The sequence below is a fragment of the Anguilla rostrata genome, chromosome 3 (genome assembly GCF_018555375.3).
Source record: "Anguilla rostrata isolate EN2019 chromosome 3, ASM1855537v3, whole genome shotgun sequence".
NCBI lineage: Eukaryota > Metazoa > Chordata > Actinopteri > Anguilliformes > Anguillidae > Anguilla > Anguilla rostrata.
In genome coordinates, this window is record NC_057935.1 from 7,772,832 (window position 1) to 7,796,365 (window position 23,534).

The 23,534-nt window shown below is 44.6% G+C and overlaps 2 protein-coding genes and 1 long non-coding RNA gene across 3 annotated transcripts; 2 read left to right on the plus strand and 1 right to left on the minus strand.

Moving 5' to 3' along the window:
• The first annotated feature begins 1,686 nt into the window (after nt 1-1,686).
• sting1 (stimulator of interferon response cGAMP interactor 1) lies at nt 1,687-8,894 on the plus strand. Its single transcript, XM_064325836.1, has 7 exons — nt 1,687-1,912; nt 4,501-4,730; nt 5,251-5,428; nt 5,961-6,069; nt 7,195-7,439; nt 7,880-8,066; nt 8,310-8,894. The coding sequence occupies exons 2-7, from the start codon at nt 4,501-4,503 to the stop codon at nt 8,552-8,554; spliced, it is 1,194 nt and encodes a 397-aa protein (XP_064181906.1). The 5' UTR covers nt 1,687-1,912; the 3' UTR covers nt 8,555-8,894.
• LOC135250030 (uncharacterized) lies at nt 7,247-16,556 on the minus strand. The gene is made up of 3 exons (XR_010328847.1): nt 16,334-16,556; nt 7,862-8,024; nt 7,247-7,352 (listed from the first exon to the last, which is right to left on the minus strand). It is a non-coding gene; the product is annotated as an uncharacterized LOC135250030 (long non-coding RNA).
• Nucleotides 11,526-14,429, plus strand: si:ch211-39i2.2 (DNA damage-inducible transcript 4-like protein-like). Its single transcript, XM_064325837.1, has 2 exons — nt 11,526-11,818; nt 12,510-14,429. Exons 1-2 carry the CDS (start codon nt 11,638-11,640, stop codon nt 12,962-12,964), a joined length of 636 nt encoding a protein of 211 aa, XP_064181907.1. The 5' UTR covers nt 11,526-11,637; the 3' UTR covers nt 12,965-14,429.
• Nucleotides 16,557-23,534: the final 6,978 nt, after the last annotated feature.

The following is a 23,534-nucleotide window of genomic DNA, read 5'->3' on the forward strand; positions in this document are numbered from 1 at the left end:
TTGCTTTATTTTTTCATTGTTTTTCATTATCATAATTTTGTTATTTATTATTGTTGTTATTATTATTATTATTATTGATATTTATTTTTTGGCTGTACAGGCTCTGAAGCTCTTTTTAAGGTGTTCAACTTTGTGTTAATTTCGTTCTGTTAATGTACAGAAGTTGTTCAATAGCGTGAATGAAAATATTATTCAGTGAAAAGCAAAATCCAGGCTGCCAAAAGCATGATCGCATGGTTTATTCAAATGTAAAACTAATTAGACACTAATCCTGTGTCTCACTTTTAAAAAGGAAATATATATATATTCTCATTATAATTCTTAATAATCTTCTTATTCTTCTTATTCTTAAGCTTACTGTTCATTTTTCTTCCACTATTTACTGATCCTTGTTTGGTCCTCAACGTGGCTTTAAATTGAAATTCATGGGATTTAACTTGTGACAATTTTTTCTTGTATTTTTCTCTGGAACTAAGTTTCACATATGACTTCCTAAATGACACAAATATTGTAAGCATGCCCTATGGGACGAACCACCTTTTTTTACTCTTGAATAAAATATGCATGAACCAACGGCGTCTTTCTCTGCCTTCATTCTGTGTCCACAAGCGTGTTCTCACACACACACACACACACTGTTACGACCCCAGAGTGTCTAGGGGTATATAGGGAGGTAACATAAGGTCTGGGTGTACCTTGGGTAAAGGGGACAGGACAAAACAACAATATATAGTGCAAAACTGGTGGGCGTTTATTTACAGGTGAGGGAGAGCTATTTACAATATGTAGAAGTACCAGTAAGGACACAGACAAAAAAACACAGAGTAACAAATGATACTAACGGGTAGAGGATATGTGAAACAATAAGGTTGCAGACACACCCAAGGAAATATACAAAGACAACCAATGACAATAGGACAACCACAGAACACAGTGAGCAATTCCCAAATGTAAGGCATGAAGCCCTGGCGACGGTTTAGAATAGTCGCGCTGTCTCGGGTTGGGTGCTGGAGCGGGGCTCGAACGGTGAGTGACGCGCAGGGAACCAATAGCAGACGGACACCTAGATGAAGGACTGGCGAAGGACTGACAGGAGGAGGGACACATGGATGAAGGGATGCGAGAATGTAAAAACACAGAGAGGGAGAACAATAACCACGCACACACACGTGGGGACTTAACACACACACACACATACACACAAACACGCAAACGTGTGTACACACATGCATGCTCATACATGCAGACACACATCCACACACACCGTTTATGTACATTTTTTTTTTTGTTTGTTTTTTAACTGACCACGTTGGCAATCTTTCAGGACTCTGGGCCCCGTAAAGAAGACATGACTTTCATTCAAAGTCCCTAACCAGACAAAAAATGCCGATTTCCCCACGGTGGAAATCTCCAGCTCAGCAAAAGCAGTTGAAAGTTAGCAGATATAACTTTGTGGCAGTTATATTTAACTTGGTTCCCCATACCCAACTTCCCAAATCTGAGATCTAACGTTGGCTGTATTTTTTTTATATTATAATAGAGTATTTACATGGTTGCGGTCCACATCCTTCTCTCTTTGTTTTGAGCGTGAGGCTGTGTTCTCTTCGTCCTGCAGGGCTGGTTTGCCTTTTCCTCTCAGGTCCTGGTTCAAAGTGAAAATGAAAGTGATTTTAGCATGCGCTGTCATTTCCCATTCAAAGCAGGGAAATTTCATCCCTCTCTCACTCACTCCACCCTCTCTCTATCTCTCTCTCTCTCTTCTCCCTCTCTCTTTCCCCTCCTCTCACTCAGACACTCCCTCGCTCTTAGTTTCCGTCACTCTTACAAGGTTCTTAGACCTGGATGAACGTGTTTTGATTTAGTAAAGGAACAGGGAAACTCCGGTTCGCAGTGGAAAGAGAGCACTTGAGACGTGAGTATCAAGCATCTTTATGGGACTTAAGCTATTCAGTCGGTTTACCTTGATAGTATCACTACAACCATAGGTTGATTTGACTGTGGTTCATTTCAGTGTACATGAGTGTGCATGTGTGTTAGTCTATTGTTATTTCTGGTTTATTATGCTTGTCTGAGTTTATATAATTGTTTGAATTTGCTTGAGTGTAAAATAAAAACTAAATATGTTGAAAACTGAAACTTAACTAAAACTGGAACACACTGAAAAACTAAATTTAAGCAAAAACTGTGGAACACTTAAAACTAAACTGAATCGGTGGAAGTGAAAGTGAAATAGGAATAATAAGCTAAATTAAAAGCATAAAACTATAATAACCTTGCAGCTGTGTGTGTATGAGTGAAGGTGTCTGGATGAGGGTGAAAGAAAATGCGTGACTGAGCAGAGACATTGTGGTCAATTCTATTTCAATTCAGTCGATTCAGGAAATTAATTGAAATTTAATTAAGCCATTGGAGAGAGAAAAACATCCTCACAGAAAATAATGCCAATTTTTTAATTCACAAGTTTTTATTAATTTGCTGAAATGGCCTGCACTGCCTGTGAGTCTGGGTCTTTGAGGGACACCTCGCCTGAACTTGAAACACTGCCCCCTTACCTTGGGGGCAGCAACACGTGGAAGTGTGTGTCCCAGTCTCTCTGAAAGTCGTTGGAATGTGTCCCAGTCATCACACGGGCATGTATACTCCAGTACTGCCACACCCATAACTTTCGTAGCGACGCAAACTGAACGTGGGCCACTGAGGGGAAAAGCTCAGTTGTGCTGTGTGTTGAGAAAGTTAGCCTTTGTCAAGATGGAACGGCTAAATGAACAGATCCAAATACGTCCATTTCAGGTTTCAGTCACAAACCTCTTGCAGAGGGGGATTTTACTTGATCGCTGTGATGTGGTAACCCTGTATCAGTAAACACCGCTAAACGAAGTTTTACCACTAACAATAGGGCAGGGATCTCAAAATAAAATCCTGGAGGGCCGCTGTGTCTGCTGGTTTTTAATGTGTTCCTGCACTTAAGTGCTTAGTTTAAGTCATTAATTGGCTAGAGAGTCAAGAGAATTGGCTGCACACCTTGTTCCCAAGGCCATGATTGGCTGCTGACTGAAAGGAAATCAGGAAAACCAGCAGAGACTGCGGCACTCTGGGACAAGGGTTTGAGACCCACGTGAATGATGGATGGACAGTTGATCGCAGATCGCAAGTCAAAACATTTGAGCTTCAGATAAATGCCTTTCACATGAGACACATTTACCATAACAAGTATGGCCTCAATGTGACTGGAAGGTGTTCATGATGTTGATCGATCGATCTATCTATCTGTCTGTCTGCCTGTCTGACTGTCTATCTATCTATCTATCTATCTGGGACAATATCAGTATAATATAAGAATTATAAAATAACTATAGTTGATCAGCAATTACAGGACAGGATACCCATCTATCCATTCATTTTTTAAACTGCTTATTCTTGGTTCGGGTTAGGGTTAGGGTTAGGATCATGCTGGAGCCTATCCCAGCATTGGCATCCCAGCATGCAGCGCGTGAGAGGCAGGACTTGTGGGAGGAATCATGGAGGAAAGCCACACAGACATGGAAATAACATACAAACTCCACACAGGAAGGCCCTCGGTTGGGATTCGAACCTTCGTTCTGGCGACAGTGCTGGAACCGTGCTGCCCCAGGACAGGATATTCACCCTAAAAATTTTGTCACAGTGAACGCAATTTCTTCATTTTATTATTCATAAGCCTGCGTTATTTCTTAAACTGAAGGAACGGGAAGGTGAAATAGAGGGGGGGGGCGAGAAGGTAGAACTACGACTGCGACCACCCCCAGCTTCTCTCCTCCTCCTTTCCCATCCCGTCTGCTGCGCTGTCCTTCAGTCCAACAGTTACACGGTTTTATGACCCCACTAAAATGAGTCACAAGAATATCAGTTGCTTTACAGGGACACGGTGTCGACTCGGAATCCCCTTTCGGGACGCGGACACACGACCTCCGGGGAGCGGGAGAGGGGGGAGTGTACAGTCTACGATACTGAAGCAATAATCGGAGGTATTGCGCACGTCGGCGACGTATCAGCGAGCTGCAGTGTGGCACCGATGCGCGCGGCCAATCAGAAGCCGAGCTCATCGCCGCCATATTTGGAGAGCTGCGTTTCCTCCTCTTAGATAACAGCGCGACCATGCAAGTGTAGCATCTCAGCCGGGAATAAACCCCACAGGTTTTTTTAGCGCCGCCGTCCCAGTTCTCTAGCCACCGCAGCTACACCTACACCTGCGAGTTCTCTTACTTGCGGTGGCTTTACTGCCGCCCCCTGTCGCTAAGAAAAAAACCGCCATTCGATCTGCTTTTGGGGCGACGTAGCTCAGGAGGTAAGACCGCTTGTCTGGCAGTCGGAGGGTTGCCGGTTCAAACCCCGCCCTCGGCATGTCAAAGTGTCCTTGAGCAAGACACCTAACCCCTAACTGCTCTGGCGAATGAGAGGCATCGTTTGTAAAGCGCTATATAAATGCAGTCCATTTACCATTTTACCATTTGCTTTTCCCAGATGCTGCGACTGGAAGGGGCTGGGCGGCTCATCCCTCGGCCGCGCGGAAGGCTGCCCACGTACTGCGCGGCGGCAACGGGCGTCGCCATCGTCCTGCTGGTCTACCTCGCCCTCGGACACGTCCCGTTCTGCCGACAGGCCGTCACCGCCGCGCTGGGCGTCACGCTCGGGGCCGCCCTGCGGGGGCTGTGCCTCCTGGCGGAGGAGTCTCTCCATCACCTGGGGACCAGGTGAGCCTCGGGCGCACGTCCTTTCACGCTCTCCAGGCTCGGAGCAGCAGAGCCGAGCTGCCCAGCCCTGCTCCTGGAGATCTACCACCCTGCAGGCTTTCACAGCACGCCTCACTCGCTGGCTAGAGATCGCGCTACGCGGCTAATTAGTACAGTCAGGTGTGCCGACTTAGGGTTGAAAAGAAAACCTACAGGCTGGTAGATCTGCAGGAACAGGGTTGGGCAGCCCTGCAAGAGAGCTTCCATTCCAGGCTATAGACTGGGAGCAAGGCTGGGTTTTTTTTCCCCTTCTAAAGCACTGATTATCTATGGAGCAGAAAACGCTACAGTCTGCTATCAAATTTTTGATGTGTCAGTGCAAAGCAGCCCTACGCGGCAATGTCTGATTGGCTGTAGCATCCAGGTTGCCTCTGTCTAATCACGTACGACTGGCTCCTCGTGTCAACTGGAAGCCTGTGGCGTTTGCCTCCGACTCAGCCATGTGTCTCTGCCGAGTGAAAAGACTCTCCCCTGTGCACAGGTACCGCGGCAGCCTGTCACGCATGCTCAGAGCCTGCTTCAGTGGCGGTCCCCGGCTGCTGGGGGTGGTAGTGGTCCTGGTCTTGTGGGCACAAAGCCTTCAGCTGGAGCGGGCGGAGTGGTACTCGGTGGCCATTGCTAGTGGCTTCTCGCTCCTGCTCCAGGCCTTTGGAATCCTGGTAAGTCTCCGGATCCCCTCCAGGGAAAAGCTCTCTCGCTTTAGGGCAAATCTCTTAAGAGAAATGATCAACCAATCATTCCTCCGCGTCAACAGTCTGAAAGAACTGACTAACCCCAGTGGAATCAGTTTTGGACACACCAAACACACCCCACAGTGTTCTTTTAACAAAGATCAGGTCAATAAACTCCCACAGACCAGAGGCGAGGCAGATACAAGACGAGCCAGATAAACCGGTAAAGATTTGAACAAGCAGGTCGGGAGGTCCAAAATTTGCCAAGAGAACAGCGGGGACTGTCATGTTAGTGTCCTGCACTGAAGTAAAACCATTCACTTGGCCAGGCTATCAAATTCAATTAGAAATTGACATTCTTTAAATAAATGATAATCAATGATGATTCATAAAGCAAAATGAATTAGGTTTTCAAATGTATGACTGTGTTTAATTGTGAATAGTCACAATTCTAAACATTTTTTCAAATAAAGCCCTACATTTTAAAACATTTTTAATTCCTGATCCTCTGTTCACCCAGAGTCCCTCTCCCGTGGAAACTTCCGAAATTTGTGAGGAGAGGAAGATGAACGTTGCTCACGGTCTGGCCTGGTCTTTCTACACAGGTTACCTAAAGCTTGTGCTTCCAAGTACGTAAGACACCATTTCATCTTTAGTGTTTAAGCGTTATTCATTTTTTATTTGTTCCCCATTATAGTCCAACTTTTTAGGAAAAATCCGTTTTTGGGGGAATTTTACACATAGTTGGTCGACAGGATCCATACAGATTTTATCCCAGTGCGTCCAGAACAAAGATATTCGACAATATCTACATACCTGTATGAATGGCTGCAGACGGAAGCAACGTTAGCTCTGCTAAGCGACGGAAATGCAAGCGTGAGCTCCGGGTTGCCAGGTATACGCTTCTCTGACGGTTTTCCTGTGCTCCCACTGCAGCCAATAGCACTATGCGCCTGGCAACCCCAAACTCATGCCCCAAGCGGCGTTACGCAGCTACTAATCACGGCGGCTACTTGGGGGTAGTAACTGATCTTATCAGATCTCAGATCACAGAATCATGTCCGTGGTGTGGGGCTGAAGGCATAAAAAGGGGTTAACAGTTCATCTGGTCCTATTGATGCATCGTTTCAAACGTAATGATTCTATTGCACAGAAAGAAAACTGAATTATTTTTCGTTCTTTGGTCGTCACGTTCCCCCGAGGCCTTTGTGACCGTAGCAACGCGTTGCAACATTCCAAATTGGGGCACGCAGAATTACGCCCTGCAGCTGCACATACAGTACATTCCGTCATAAAACCGCCCTTGGCATCTCTTGGAAAGAAGCGCATAGCGTTAACTCCGAAGCAGACGGAATCAGATTCTGCAATCACATCTGTGCCACAGCAGTCTCAGTCACATCTACGGATCACAGGCACCGACAAATAGTTTTAAAAACTTTATTTAAACACATCCTTTTTTCAAAAAAACAATTAACTTTAGTTGGATTGCTTTTATTTGATCTTACACTGTTTTTATTCAGTCATTTACTATTTATTATTATTTCTGATCCTTTTAGAATTTTAGAGTATTTAGCCTTTTCATTTTACAAAGTTTGTGTTTTCTTGGAGCTGTATCATTGCATCTCTCTTGTGTCTCCTGTTAATTAATGTCATTATTAGTCATAGTGGCTCATCCTGCTGAGATGGTTATCGATCCCAATGGTCCATACCAGCGAAAACAACGCTTTAATGCATGTGCGCCTGGGGTGTTGCAGAGCTGGAGAACTCTATTGAGCAATATCGTCAGCGCCAAGGCAACCGCGAAATTCTCCGGCACAGACACTCCTGGAGGCTCCACATCCTGATACCGCTGAGCGCGTTCATCCCTGACAAGTTGGAGGAGGCCGATCAGTGCGTCCGTTTCCACGACAACCTGCCAGAAATCGCCATCGACAGGGCGGGCGTCAGGAGGCGGATCTACAAGAACAGCGTGTACCGCGTGCTGGACCAGCAGGGGCAGGTGAGTGCCCTGCTGTGATTGGTGGAATTAGTGTTGACAAGTTACGGTGCAATGAGACTTTCTCGTGGTTAGCGTGACAATGGCACCACCTTGTGGTAAAACGTATGAACTGCCAGTGAAGTGAAGGTGTCCCTGTTGCCTTGGACTCGTGTTTGAGATGTGAAGAATATGTCATGACGTGTGTGTGCATGCGCGTGTGTGTACGCATGTGTGTACGTATGTATTTGTATGCATGTGTGTGTGCGGGTGTACACATGCATGTGTGTACTAATGTGTGTGTGTTCATGTATGTGTGTCTATGTGTATGTGCTTGTATGTGTTTCTGTGTGTGTGTGTGTGTGCACGTGCGTGTACGCATGCGCGTATGTGTGTGTGAGTGTGTGTGCATATACATGATTTAGGGCCTAAAAGGCCTGTCATACCTATGTGTGTGTATCCAGGCACACCACTGTGTGGCAGAGTACGCCACCCCACTGCAGACCCTGTACACGATGTCCCTGGAGAGCAGCGCTGGGTTGAGCTCGGAGGAGCGAAGGCAGCAAGTCCTGCTCTTCATCCGCTCCCTGGAGGCGGTCCTGGAGGAGTCTGTCGAGTGTCGCAATCGATACCGCCTGATCATACTGGACGGTGAGGCCCGTTCTCCCCCCCCCCCCCCAAACAGAGCCCGTACGCTCTGCGAATCACAAGATGTCGACAAGCGGCTTTTCACTGAACAAGCGGCTTCACCTTTACTGCCTTTACAAAGAAATGCCTGAGGTCACAAGTTTAGGGAATGATGGGACGAGGCAGGAAGGAAAGACACGTTTAATCCGAAAAAAAGATGTCTCCAGCAATGTCGTTTTTTTTTTTTTTTCCTTCTACTTCCTGCAGATGAGCATGAGCAGGAAGCGAAGCCAGACCCTCACTTCCTGTCCAAGAAGATCCTCCAGCAGCTGCAGCAGCAGGAGAGGGAGGAGTACGGAGTGGCTGCGCCCAGAGAGGAGCCGCCCAGGGAGGAGCCGCCCAGCGCGGACTTCCTGTCCCGCGTTCCCACGCTCATGATCAGCGACGACCTGCCCAGTCCTCTCAGACTTCCAGTGGAGAACGACTGGAACCCCACGGGCCAGTGTAAATGACTGGCACGTGCTCTGACCTCCGCGCTGGACTGCGATGCGTTGTTAATCTCTAACGGTCTACAATTTCTGTAATGTCTGCATGTTTTCCCCAAACACTATATTGGGAAATAAACTCCCATAAAAGATGACTGTACTATTCCTCGTTCTCATTAAAAAAATTGGGGTACGGTCTGTGGTGGGGTCACTCATGCCTGCGTGAGCCCGACTTGGGGACTGCGGGTGCGGTAAGAATCGACTCTAACCTGTCCACGTCCGCAATATTTGTTATTTTTTTAAGTCTGTTGAACCTCGTCATTAGGTTAGAATAGCTGTTGTAACTAAATAAATTTCTCAAATTTCATCTGGTTGTGAGCTGAACATTTGATAGAGATTGAAATCCCCAATCACGTTCCAAATAGGGGGAGAAAAGAGGGGAAGCCCAAAAAGACAAATAAATACAATGTATTCGGTCTAAGCACTTAATCACGACTGCACGCACTGTGTAACAACTCCTTTGAAAGGTTGACACAGAGGCTGAGCCACGGGGTGGGGTGGGGTGGGGTGGTGGGGGGGGGGCGGAGGCGGTACACACAATCACGGGGCTATTTTATCTCCCATCTTTTTGCCTGTGTCACATGATCGCCCCATAAACGGCCCGATGTCAGATCAGAAACACGTCAGCGAGTCCACGCCTCCTCTAACACACACCCACTTCATAGGGGCGACATAGCTCAGGAGGTAAGACCGATTGTCTGGCAGTCGGAGGGTTGCCGGTTCAAACCCCGCCCTGGGCATGTTGAAGTGTCCTTGAGCAAGACACCTAACCCCTAACCCCTAACTGCTCTGGCGAATGAGAGGCATCAATTGTAAAGCGCTTTGGATAAAAGCGCTATATAAATGCAGTCCATTTACCATGTTGGAAAATGTACGCATAATGGTGGGGGGTGTACACACAATCACGGGCTGTTTTATCTCCCATCTTTTTGCCTGTGTCACATGATCTCCCCATATGATTCAAACTGTGCCTTTTTCAGACGGCCCATGTCAGGTCAGCAACACGTCAGCGAGGCCACGCCTCCTCCAACACACTTCACGTTGGAAAATTTACGCGTAAGGGGGGGGGGACAGGGAGGGTGGGGTGGGTCGGTGTCTGTGATGCGAACGTGCATGTGATCACTGCCACGAGACACCCTGAGACCTGTCCAAACAAGTCTGCCCGGTTCCAGCGTAGCCGCAATGGAACGCAGCGTCTAGGCGCAGTCTGACATGAGATCTAGAAGCCCAGAGGGCAGTGTGTTACTGTACAGATCGATAACAAATATATTAAATTAAAAGACATTATCAATACACAGTGCACCACTTCACAACATGTTGCAATTATACAAATATCACAGCATGTAACACCGCTGTGAAACACATTTATATAATAATTTATTTATTATATTGACCAAAAAGTTCACATACTTACAATATAATGGCTTATATTCCATTTCTGTAAGGGTCTGGCAGTAGGCTGTGTTGCATGATATTGTGACACTGGGATCGTTACCATGATAGGTTTGAACCCAGGGTGTCATTTCTGTCCTATTCTTGACCATAGTCAAACAGTGAAACAGCCTCAGAAAAATAAGCAGCTGAATAAATGGAAAATACAGAAAAAGAAAAAAAGCTAGCAATAAGCTAGTTATGTCAGTTGCTCGAAAGGGTTCCTGTAGTGTGCGGACATTTGAGGAGAGCAGAGCTACCCAACTCCAGGTCCACCGGGCCACAGTGCCTGCCAGTATTGTCTTCAACCATGAACGACACCACCTGATTTCTCTGTTTATTTTTATCTCCTTGGTTTAGAACCTAAGCTCAGTTGGTTAATTCAGGTGGTGTAGCACATGATTGGAGCAAATACCTGCAGACACAACGGACCGCAGGACCTGGAGTCGAGTAGCCCTGGAGTAGAGTCTCTCTACCCTCTGCTCAAGTTAATGAGAGTCTGGCTATACTAGCTGTACCAGGGACCAGCTAATGAGGACGTGCACCAGGGCATGATGGCAAGAGACCAGCTCTCCAGTCACAGCCAGTTAATGCAAGCAGGGCCAGAGGTTGCAACAGTTTTTCGGCAAGTCATCGAAGACCTCTGATGTCACAGCACGTGCGGTAGCTCAGGCTAGCCTAGCCCCCGCCCGTCCATCAAGACGTCGCACTTCCTCAACGGGTTCTGTAGAAATTAGCACGTCTGCTTTTTTTTTCTACGGAGCTAGCTGGAAAAAATCGGATCCTGTTGAAACGTGTGATGAAGTCACAGAGAAAAAGTCCCAGATTTGTGACTCAGGGACGGCTTTGTTTCCCCCGGCAACTCTATGGTAAAAATATGCAAATTGTGCTCAGGGCAGGGGGAGGTGGACATTATCAGGAAATTCACTTCCTGCCTGCCAAGTCATCTTGAGCTCACCTGTGATTCAGGATGTCTCACACTGTCTAGACTGCAAAGGTACAGAAAATGTAATAAATTACATGGGCCTATACATAATATAGGCTACAGTATATTTAAATATATACGTAAATCCCAACCAACAAAAAATATAAACAATAACCTAAAGAAATTGCCATTAGCTAAAATAAAATGTGAACATGTAGGAAGCTACACTATTCCAAATTTCACATTTCAGTCACGGAGTAACACATTATATCTATGACCAGCCTGAATTCGCCCGCACTGAAATATCAGCCTAGTAAATGATTTCCTAGAGACTGTGATACTGGTTATGACATTAGAGCTGTAGTTATTAATACGGAGACAACAAAAAAAACATGTGTAAATGTAAATATAAAAAAGGAAGCGAAGCAATACTTCGCAGTGTTGCGCGACCCTGACTCACGTAGTATCTGATTAAACTTCACACAGGTATTGCTTCATGCCGTATCGCTATGGTAACGGGAGACGCCGCCTCCTCGACCGTCCCACACGCTCAAAGGCAACCCTCTCACCAGCTGATGCAACCACGATGTGTATTTAATCACAGTAAGAGCGCTCGCGTTAGTCACTTGTTGGACGGATGGGAGCACAACGATAACAGTATTAAGAGCGAGGGGTAGCTACAGCTCCCGTAAACATGATGGTGTACACCCAGGCACTGGTTTTCGGGAACGGCATGACTGTTGTCTCCGAAGAGGACAAAATAGTGGAGTTTATGAGGAAGTTCGTCCACCAAATTACATCCAGTAATAAGAAAAGTATATCCGACCGGAGTTTAGAAAACAGCTGTGAATTCACAGAAGCGATCAAGTCCTCAAGTAAGTAACGTTAGATTATTATATTCCTAAACGTTTATTTATGTCCAATGAGATAATGTCCAAATTTGTGTATTTTAACGTCAACGGTAGATGTGGAGATAGCTGCAATTTAGCCTATACGTACTTGTCAAATGTCACTTGCAAAACGTATTAGTCTCGGAAGGCAGGACCAAACCAATGGCTTGCTGGCTGGGGTCAAATATAGCGAGACAATTCACAGGATATTTTGTGGTTCTAAATATTCAAGTAGGCTGTGGTGATAGGATCCACTCAACAGCTGAGCAGGCTATTTCTAATCTGAGGTCACGTGTCTGTCTCATCAGCTGACCTCAGTACTGAGGAGATCTCTATCCGCTTGTCATGATTTCGATCATATGACACTAGATAAAAATAGAACAGTATAACCTCGGGTCATACGCTAAAACCTCGGCAAGAAGGACCGCGTATCTTTACAGGGTAAAATGAACTGTTTTAGTGGTATCATTGTAATATAATGTACATTTGAGAACCTATTCCGAAAGTTGTATCTTGAAAAGGTGACATATGCAAATGTATTAATTGTGTGGGCTTTTTGTGGGGGAGGCGGGGGATTAATATATTGAGTGCGTCATGGCTTATGAACACAAGACAAGGAAAGAAAAAATAATTCAGTGGAAGTCTCATCGCTGGTTCTTTTATTTTCGTTTCACAGGTGAGGAGTGGCTGGACTCGGGTTCGAGCATGGAGGACTGCGTGGAGGAAGCTCTCCAGCTGGAGCTGGCCAAGCAGATCGAGCTGTGCCTGTCGAACGCCAAGGCGACCCGCCTGCACTGCCGGGAGCTCCTGCTGCCGCGGCGGCTCACGGCCCGCGTCGCACGCGACGTCATGGTAACCGCGGCCGACGAGCCGTGCGGCCTGCGGGGGGCGCTCCTCCAGGTGCTCCTGGAGACCAAGGGGGCCCTGCACCCGCTGGGCAGCATCGCGCCCGACCGCGGCGTCACGCCCACCTTCGAGCTGACCGTGGTGTTCAAGGCCGACCCCGACAGCTGGGCCGCCCTGAAGAGCCTGTTCGCGGGCGACACCGTCCTGAGGCTGCGACCGGGCTACAGGCTGGTCAAGAGGAAACTGTACTCGTCCGCTAGCCCTGTCGTGCACGACTTTGACTGAGAGAACGACGACGCCGGCTACGACTGGCGCGGAAACGCTGCACTTTGAGAGAACGTTGGGGGAAATCAGATGATGCGCCGCTGCTTTCCTCTTGACCGTTTTGTATTAGGGGGTGCTTTGCTGGAGAGGGGATCAGGAAGGAGGAGGGGATGACACAAACTGCGCATAGCGCGAGAACACGTGCGCCGTGTCAGTGCTGCTTACATGTGGGAGACTAAGGCGGGCAAAGTGTAATCTGTCTGTGCCGTTGTGAATGGTAATGGAATTATTTATTATCAGATAAGGGAGGGAGGGAGGGAGGGGGGTGATTGTCAGGTTAGTGCTATCATACAGTCCTGTGTTTTAAAATTTTTTTTATAATGGCATGACCGCCAAGTGCAGTCACCTGATGCAGGTAAACTCCGCCCTCTCCATCAGCAGTGATGACTAACTGTCCCTCGTACTGTATGTTCAGCGGCGGGCGATTGTGCAATTGCTGACTGTGACCTTCACGGCTGCTTTGGAGAGCACCACTGGTCACAAGCTGTCGTTTGTGTGTGTGTGTGTGTGTGTGTGTGTGTGTGTAGGTCAGGAATGCATTTTCTCACATATGAAACCCACAGTTCAGCACACTGTGGTAACTGCACTAACACACATCCCAGACTGGCAGAGTTCAGTTTCTTCATTTTGCTGACCTGCTGGCCTGTGATCTATATTCCAGGGCTAGCCAACATTTTGACAGAAGAGGGACTGATTTCCAGTGCTTGTATAGCACAGCAGGCTACAGTTTTCCTTTTATAAAATGTAATTGTGTCCAATGTCATACTTTAAAAACTTTTTTTTTTGAATTACCTCCAATTCATTAAAAGAGGAACTGCTATATTTCTTAAGATAACTCCTAAAGTCAGGCAAAGATTACCCCCTATTGTGGCATTCCAGGGTTCTATCACATGACACTGAATTGAATGTATGCTAGTCAGGCACTGATTTTGTAAGGTAAAGAGCGTACAAAGTAACAGTGTTAATTTACTTCTAGAAAGTAGAACGGGGACAATCAATATTTCATGGTAAGCACAACAGGGACCTTACCTTTTGACTGAATTTGTGGGGTCTCACTGGTACTTTATCCCAATGATGATATGAAATAAGGTTTACACTAAAATGCGCTAGAAAAATGTTTCAAAAATGGGAATGTTTGAGGGAAGTGATGAATTGTGCCAGGTTGTGTTTGCCTATCAGGGGCAGCAAATTGTCCCTGGGGCACGCTAACTTCTGCACTGCGATGAAAAGGAACATAAATGTATAGAGTGTATGTGTGATGTCGTTACTTGTGTTTTGCCATGAAAACCTCAGCTGAGAGACTGAAAGGTTGGCAAGCTGGTCTTACCTCTGAACAGGCTTTCATGAAGTTTTTGTATTGTCACACATCTCAGTATTCAGCTCTGTTTTTGAGTGAAAAATAAATGATTTTTTTACACATATTGTCCATTCTGGTGCTGTTTTTCTCTCTTTTTAAACAACTGAATGTTGGCCAACCCATCACAGTACCTTCTTGCTGAAATTGTGTTATTCTTTGGTATACCATAAAATATGAAATACATACCTTTATATTTTCCTCTGTGGAATGAAAGGCTTTGCTCAAAGTGAGGACATTTATGTGTGACATTTTTTATCTAATTAAGTCATATCACCTGAAAAATCAAGAAAGTTATAATGTATACTTTCCATGTACATATATTTTTATCTTGATTTCAGGCACACCTACAGTACATCCTAAAATTATGACATTATCATTACTATTTCTCTTCAGATTTAAACGCCCGTCTATGGACATGGGTCGCAAATTAAGCGTTGCAATAGACGCCTCGTGCAACACATAGGACATTTTCTAGAGAATTACCGAAAAATCATTGGGTCATATTTCCCCAAATGGTCGGTATAGCAGATACATAATGCTTCCTTAATTGCAAATCCAAAAAAACAGATCGCAGTCTAACAAAGTAACTGGGCCAGCAAATAAATTTCACTGCATTCAGATGCGACAGGTGAAGTTTACACTTTGAACCGGTATCTTACGTCCGGTCACGTAAGGAAGAGAATTGGGCTGCGTCCCAATCCAGTTTTTGCTACACCCTCGTAAACTTCACCTTCAAACTTCACTTGGAGCGGGTAATTTGAATTGAGACAAACCCACTGAACTCTTGGACCAAGAAACGAACCCTGCCCCTTTCCGTAGACCAGAAATTGCAAGACAAAAATGCGCCCTGCAGAAAGCTATTTGTGGAACGGACTTTCTCGCGGTGACGTTCTTCCGAGATTCATCTGCGTTCCAGGGCGAAATCCAAAAAGGTTTTTCCCCGTGGTTTTTCCACAATGACATTGGCTTGCGAGCTTATCGCGCGAGCAGGAACAATAAGGAAGTTGTCAGTAGCCATCTGGCGTAAGCGAAGTAGCTACAATAGCGTAAAACCGCAGACATACCTTCTCATTTCAGCGAGCAGCAACCGCTACTTACATTAGCTAATCTTAAACCCGGACATATGCTGGCCACAGCGTCTGCTACCGGCAAATTGACGTTACCCCCATTACTCACAGCTTTGGTTCCGTTATTTTGTCATTTGGTTTGACTGCAACGGTCTTGCCATTAAACTGGGTTTTGGAACACAAAATTAGTCAGAACCAGCATTCGATTCTGTATAGCTCTGTAAATTCAAATTTGCTATCTGGCATGGCATGAAGTCTAAGACCAAAACGGACATATGAATTGGACAAGCAAAGCTTTTAGTACTCTGGATGGAATGAAAAAGTTATTTCAATTAGGCTACTTTACGTAGCACAAAAGTTATAGCCTATCATAGTAGCACAAAACAATTGTACCCCAGCAAGCGGTAACGGCATTAAACACATGCTAATCGTTAACTAAACTCCAGCGACAACAACGTTAGTTATTTTTCATTGCAATGCATGAACTGTCCGCTGAACAAAGTTGGTCTGTTTTGTGAGCATGAGCAAATCTTGTAAATGTTCACGCAACATTGCATCAGTGCTTTTTCTCCAGCTGGGCTAGCCGCTTTTAATTAAATTGGCTGAACTGATTAATCTTAACTAAGAGCCACCGAACGGGCTCTAATCTTACTGTGAGGACAGCATGGCGGCTTTATCCGAGCTCCAAAAAGTGGCAGTGCCAATACAATGCGTACTTTAGACAGTGCTTATGGGACACGGTCTTGCACTTGGGACTAATGGTCAGTTATCATTAATAGTAATCTTTTCCTCTAAATATTTATCAAATTCTTCCAACTCCGATGCACATATTCAAGACTTCTAAACTTCCCATAACTTCCTAAATTCCACAACGGACACCCATTCAGGCGTAGGCTATAGACTTACCGCAGTCGGTTTGCGGAAACCGCTCTACGTTTTTTGGCGAAATTATTGGCAGCCGGGTGAAAAACGCTGTTGGTCGTTTTGGTGGGTTCTTGTATGATTATACCCACGCCATCGCACGGGTCATCCACACTAGCGCTGTGTGGCTGCCATTTTTGTCGAGCCGGAGTGCTGCACGCGAAAGGATTCGGGAGTAGTAAGGACAGGTAGAAATCTCCACGGAGACGCACGCAATCGCAAACTAATCCCACAGGTGTGTAAGAGACGCCCACACGGCAGTACACACAATAGATGCTTTAACCTTGAATCTTTTCTGGGATCCGCTTATTTTTCCGCTTAGTCTTTTCTGTGCAGAAACCAGATTGTATTATGGATAATTATATCGGTCTGCTTTGGCATCGTTTCCCTACTATAAAAGCCACAAGCACCAGTAGAAGCTCCACCAGTCCAATCTGAGACCACAGTCAACAAGTCCTCTTATTTCATTACAGTACAATCTATTAGTAGATGCTCTTATGGAGAGCAACTTCCAAAATTTGACATTCTTGCAGCGAATGCTTAGATAAAAGTGACTGTATATTAAAATTAAATCCAGGTTAAGTAACTCACTCATGGCTGCAACAGCGGTGGCCTAATTTTAAATTGAACCTGAATCCTTTGGGTTACAGGTCCAGTTCCCTAACCACTATGCTGCAGTGCTACCTTCTTCTACTACTGACTTTATCTCAGGTCATTCTGTTAACACCACCCCCCCCCCCCCAACTGTCACACAGCCAGAGAACTTTCTCCCACATATGTCCAAAATTGCACACATCAGCAAAGCCAAGGGCAAAAGACAGCTGAAAAATGTCCATCTAGCAGTTCCACTTCTGCGGCATCTCACATGGTTTAATCCAAAAAAGTGAAGATGTTGCTAAAATAAAATAAAAAATAATAATCCTCACGTGTGGCCCGCTGCTGTGGCCATCGCTAGTTTGGCCGGCTACACCAGTTGTCTCAGTGGGTAACGTTTGCTGAACTTGGTGAAAATGAATATATTTTTGTAGATTCCAGTACTGAAGCAACTGCAAGCTGTGGTTTACAAGACCTGTTCTCCTGGTCATGCGTGCCATCCATCAGGGCCAGGGGGCTGTTCACCTCTATCCGGCTGTCTGGCCGCGCTAGACGTGAGAAGACCCCTCCGGCCTTGCAGGCCGAAGGACCTGTTGGTTTCCAGGGAGATACGGCTTCTGGTCCAGAGTATCTAGCACTTCTGCCAACGGCTGGACTTCTGTGGTCGTCATTAACCCTTTGAAGAGTAGCTGTTTTTTGGAGTGTTTTTTATGAATTCTTAATCAGTTCTAGAACTCTGTTGTTTCAATTACCAGTAGTGACCGTTACATTAGCATTAGACGGTTAGGGTCAGGGTTAGTTAAGAACATTCTAATCACATATATTTGTACTTACACCTTAAAGGGTTCATTACTTTTTATTGCACTTTATTTTGTTACACTGTTCATTGATGTTCTTGGCACTGCAGTCTTGTTATTTTTCTAAACTGCGCTGAGTGGGCAAGTCTTTTCTTGACCTATTTTATGTTCCTGTGACCCATCACCTTGCGGGAGTTTTTTTGCTGTGCGTTTGTTTTTTCCAATACAAGGACCCTTAAAATGTCATATTCTGTATGAGTATAAGCCTTAGAAAAAAGTTTTATCTTTCTTCATGACTTTATCTTCCTGAAACACTCAGCATGCTGCAGCACTGCAAGGTCACGTCTCTTCTCTGACCCCCCTACCTACCACCCCCCCCCCCCCCCTTCAGTGGAATATTCCTGCGCTCACCAAACATTAGTGATGCAACAGAATTACTTACAGGAGGACAGTTGTCACGGCAACAAAACTGCAACATAAATCCTTTGTCTGTGTTTGCAGTGGACTGCTAATGACTTCTCAAAAGCCGTCAGAACTCATTTATTTTACATTCACCGGCCATTTCCCTCCCCTGGGCCAACACGTTGTTTGACTTCATTTACAGTGCAATGGACCAAGGGCCAGAGCAACCTATTCATTCTTCTGGCACTGACTAATAGGCCATTACCACAGACAGCTGTGTCCTGGTCATATCTCTGGCCAGTAATCGCCTCTAGGTTAAAGCTCTTCCTCTAATAACCATGGTTATTTGTCTCTTATCGACTCTTTACGGGCTGTCTTTACTTAGTTTAGACATTGAGTTCAATGGCCGTTTCTGCAGGAGGCTTATGTCAAGCACAATTGCACATTTAGTTTTTTTGGTGTATTATGAGTGGACAGACCATGTTTTTCTGCAAACAGTAATAAATTACATGTTCTACCAGACAGAAATAGACACAGTTTTATCTGCACTGTAAGTTCAGAAAAAGAAAATCATGAAAAAAGAATCAAAAAAGAATATTAAGTGAAAAATGACATCAATCTCAATCAGTTCACAAATTCTCAAATGGTTATTTTATAAAATAAAAAATACAAAAATAAAAACTCACCTGCAGATGAAACTATGGTCTACTAACTAAAGTAATATTAAATATTTTAAGTGGAATGTTAATTAATGAATTAATTAATTATTAATATTACTTTGGTTAATGGATGTGTGTCCTTGAACCAGGGCCTTCTAACATTAGACTCATTAATGGCTGTATCACTCCTACCTTTGACCAATTAAATGGTGTCAAGATTCTGTGCACTTCTGTGGAGGGTTAAAAGGAGAGACAGAATTAGCACGTTAGCTCTGAAGTGCTCCCCTTTGAGGTCAGCTTCAGTGACACAGCAGCGCCCCCTGGTGCCACCCTGCTGCAGGCGAGGCGGGGAAAAGTTCAGGGAGCTGGAGCGCACCAACGACAGAAACGCTGAGTGTTTAGACGAGACGCTCTAATCTACAGGGTCAACAACGGCAGCGTCACAGACACGAAAGCACCACTCTCCCCTTCTCTCCCACTCTCTCATTCTCTCCCACACACACACAGCCTCTCACTCTCTCTCCTCAGACACGTCCTCTACCCAAACCAAACTGCCTACGACTCCCATTCTGCACAGCCTGCTGTACACATCTTTCTGTTGTACCTACATACTATATATATATAATTGTAATTTAATTACGGAAAACAACAAATTAATACAAAACAATACCGTACATTTATTCGGTATTTAAACTACATCCTTCGGATTGAACCAGATGCTATGACCTTGATAAATTTGTGTATATAGTTAGCCGTAGTAGTAGCTCGCATGCGATTTAGCCTCGTTACGAGACGCGTGAATAACTGATGGAGTAATTTTGCTGCAGTAACTCAAACGCTACGCAGACTCCCTTTTCAAACTTTGAATCGCGCACGCTCTGTTGGAGCAAAGTGACCGTTGCAAATGTGTTTGACTACAGACTGCTAACGTACCAAATAATTCCTATTATTGCAGCCAATCACCCGACCAGCCTTGCAGTTAGAAAATAATCATGACGTCAGATGACGAGGATACTAACAAGGAGAGAGAGAGCAGCAGACCTACTAAGAAGAAGCGAGTCCATGCCCACCAGAAGTTCCTCGCAAAATATCAGGAGCAATGGCCGTGCCTCCGCCCCTCAAAACTTCCGCACCATGCTATTTGCACATTGTGCAATTATGATTTTGACATTAGCCACCAAGGAGCTTCAGGTAATAATTTGGCTAAACCTCTAGTTACAAAAGCCTACATTCCTAGATAATTTTTCAATTAAATACAATTTTTTTTCATTAGGCCTATATGATGTGTGCCTGTATAAGCTGATTCATTTATTTAATTATTAAATAAAAATGGAAATCATGAACAGAAACTTGGTTTTATTAATAATTGACAGTGTTTTACATCGCAACATAAGATTTTTTTTTTTTTTACATTACAACATAAGTTTCTGTAAATACTTGAAAATGAAAACATGTTACAATATACAAAATAAATTATTTCAATTTTTATTAAATAAGTGAATGCAATTCACTTATGGATATCAGTTTGTATAAGCACACATATCATATAATGAAATATTAATCATGAAAAATTTGTTTTAAGCAGGTGTACTCAAACTTTTGACTTGAAAGTATATCATAATATAGCCCAGTGCAGTGCAAGTGATATTTTAGAATCAGGTCAAATTATACAATTTTGCCTGATCACTTTAACAGTTAAAACTGGAATTAAGAAGAAAGGCTTGTGTGTGCGTGCAAAGCGAAGTGGTGCGAAAGCATGTGAACTAAGCGTTACACTGATTATTGTGGTACTCAAAATATTTTCCTAAGGTCGGCGGGTCTGCATATGAACATAAACATGTGGTCATACCACTACCCACTTCCTCATTTTCTCTCTCCGTTTAACTGAACACACACACATACTAGCTAAAACCACAACCCACCACTTCCTTTAAGGAGCTTAAGGGCTAGTGGTAGTGTTGAACAGTCTGTAACTCACACGCACACTCATTGGTGTGTTATATGGTTACACAAAAATCGTTGTGCCGTATACAGTATAACAGCTTATTTTATGGCTGGATGGAATTTCTGAGCAGCCGACACACCCCACACTCCACCAGACGTATGTAGTTGCTGACCCTGGTACGAAACACATGCCCCGTACCACTGGGTGCAGGGGGTACTTTTGTGAAGTTACACTGCATTTAATCCACATCTACGTTATATGGGTGATATAGAGCATAGCCATGGGAACCTATCCTGAACAAGGCTGGTTTCTGGGCCAATGAGGATTTTCACAATTTATTCCATTAACTATATACAGTAACTATATAGCTTACCAATAGAAATGTGAGGGATGCAAGAGGCAATGGTTTCCCCGACTCCAGGCTTCGTTTTGTTATGCGCACAAAAAAGTACTTCTGATACGACTTACTTCTCTGGAAGTAACTTTATCGACCAACGGAAACATGCTCTCGACACGCCCCTTTTGGCTGTCGACACTCCCCTTACTTCCGACACAGCCCGTACTCCAGCCTGCAGATGTTGTATTCCCGTCTCCCTGAGCGTTGTTGAAAGTGCGGCTGTTGTGAAAAAGTGAACCACACGGGGGGGCTGTTGGATAATAATTATTATTTTTTTTTGGTAGTCCTTGCCCGTACAATCAGATCATCATTTGAAAACCGCAAGTTGAGGTATTGACACAGAGGCAGAAACTCCGGGGTTTTCAAGACCAGACCAGGCTTGATATGGTGCAAGATACTATCTAGCTGTTGAGACCTTGGGCAAGATACGTAATCAGAATTGTTTAATCCATCTGTTATGCTTGGTTCAACCCATTTCAGGATGTAACATCATTGAAACACCCATAAACCTAAATCTTTTCAGCATGAAACTTGATCACATCCTTGACAGTGTGGATATGATCATGTAAGATTGAGGATGACCAGTTTGATGTTTTTATAAAGTCAGAACACCATTTGGGGACAAAGATACTATTTCGGGTCAAATTTGACCCAATGGTACAGAAGTTTAAATGGGAATGCAGCAGAGTGCAAGGACAGTGTACAAGTTTATGACAAGATTATGGCTATCAGTAAGGTTTTGCACGCACACACACACACAAACACTGTTAATGTCGGAACCTCTTGATGTGAGAAAGACAAACTGCCATTAGGGTTCTGAGCTATTTGGGAGGAGTGCTCTCGTGTCTAAGCCTGAAGACAGAGAACTGAAAAAGTGTGTTTTTGTTCTGAAAATGATCATGGGGGGAAAAGAGTCGCCTCACCACCACGTCATCACTGTTAGATAAGCCCCATAAGCGCTTCAAACCCTCCCCTTGTAAGGTTTGGCTTGTCTTGGTTTTATAAATAGAAAATTACACGTGTGGCGGACAAGCTTAGCGAAATGTGTGCAGTCTGAGGTGAACACTGGCAGGCAAAACCTATACTTGAGTGTAAAGGGACTGGTGGTAGATTCAGGGTTGGTCGATGAGTAAGCAGGGAACATTATAAGGATTAGTATTCAATCAACATTTGCCCTTAACCCTCCTGTGAAGAAAAAATGGACCCTTTTCAGACTTTAACATCATTAAACACACATATAAACTTCATTTTTTCAGCATGAAACTTGAAGACATCCTCAGTAGTGGATATGGATGTGTAAAATTGAATAGGACCAGGTTGATTGTTTTAATAAGTAGGAAAACTCTTTGGGTATATAGATACTGTTCTGGGTAACAGCTTGACTTGGTGGTACAGAATACCAATGCAGCAGACTGCAACAGTGTACAGATCAAGATTATGATCTAAGGTTCTACATGCATACACACTTTGATATTTAGCATGAGAAAGACACACTGGTTGAGCCTGAAGTCTCAGAAGTCACTAGAATAACTGGTTCTTCCAATTTTTTTGCCCTATCCTATTTTTTTGACTGACAGTTTACATCTAATTTAAAATGTGACCGTTATCCGATACCTGTGCCGACATGGTCTACAACTGTAACCACCCGAATGCATACACGAGGGTTTGGTATCCAATACGAAAGTAAACAAATACCCTGCCACCGCCATATCGCCGTTTGCAATGGACACAAAATGAGACAGAAATAATAGTTCAAGCTATTGCTTTCTGAAACATGTTGTGTCTACAACAAGAATCCCCGGTATTTGGCCTATACTGACTCTTCACCCCACAGGCGTAGAAAGCCTGAGACCTCGGTATTCATTGACTGGCCTGGTCAATTCTTACGCAGTTCAGTGGGCCTGAGGCTTTGCCCTCCACTTAAATTTCTTTGAACATTTAACGTTACCAGCGGATAGAGGTTGTGCGTGCAACTACGTCTCACGTCGTTCAAATCAGAAAAAAGTATGAGCGCATCGAAATTTGAACGACATCGGAATCGCAGTGACCGGAAAATTCCGATCGGTGTATTTTACATGACCACGGCATTGGCAGCTGTCTACCTGGCTCTCTATTTGCTGATGAGGACAACGCCAAGGTGCATTTATTTAGGGTCTGTCCTAACTTGCCACAGGGCCTGGTTCTGGAATGTTAATAACAGGTTCTGCTTGTTCAGGCTCCTGGTTTTCGGGGGGCCCCTTCTCTTGCTCTCATCTTGTCTTATGCATCTTTTCTTCTTCTTTGTGCAATTGAATACCCTAAGTGGCTATCTGAGGATGCAGACATTATGGGATGGCCAAGACCTCACGTGCTGTCACAGGTTTAACATAGCATAGCATAGCACAGCACAGCG

Excerpts from the sequence above, each read along its gene's own strand:
- si:ch211-39i2.2 (XM_064325837.1), top strand. The coding sequence starts at position 11,638 with ATGATGGTGTACACCCAGGCACTGGTTTTCGGGAACGGCATGACTGTT. Across the intron at positions 11,819-12,509 it reads AGAAGCGATCAAGTCCTCAA|GTGAGGAGTGGCTGGACTCG; the intron begins GTAAGTAACGTT and ends TTCGTTTCACAG.
- sting1 (XM_064325836.1), top strand. The coding sequence starts at position 4,501 with ATGCTGCGACTGGAAGGGGCTGGGCGGCTCATCCCTCGGCCGCGCGGA. Across the intron at positions 7,440-7,879 it reads TGCTGGACCAGCAGGGGCAG|GCACACCACTGTGTGGCAGA; the intron begins GTGAGTGCCCTG and ends GTGTGTATCCAG. Across the intron at positions 8,067-8,309 it reads CCGCCTGATCATACTGGACG|ATGAGCATGAGCAGGAAGCG; the intron begins GTGAGGCCCGTT and ends TACTTCCTGCAG.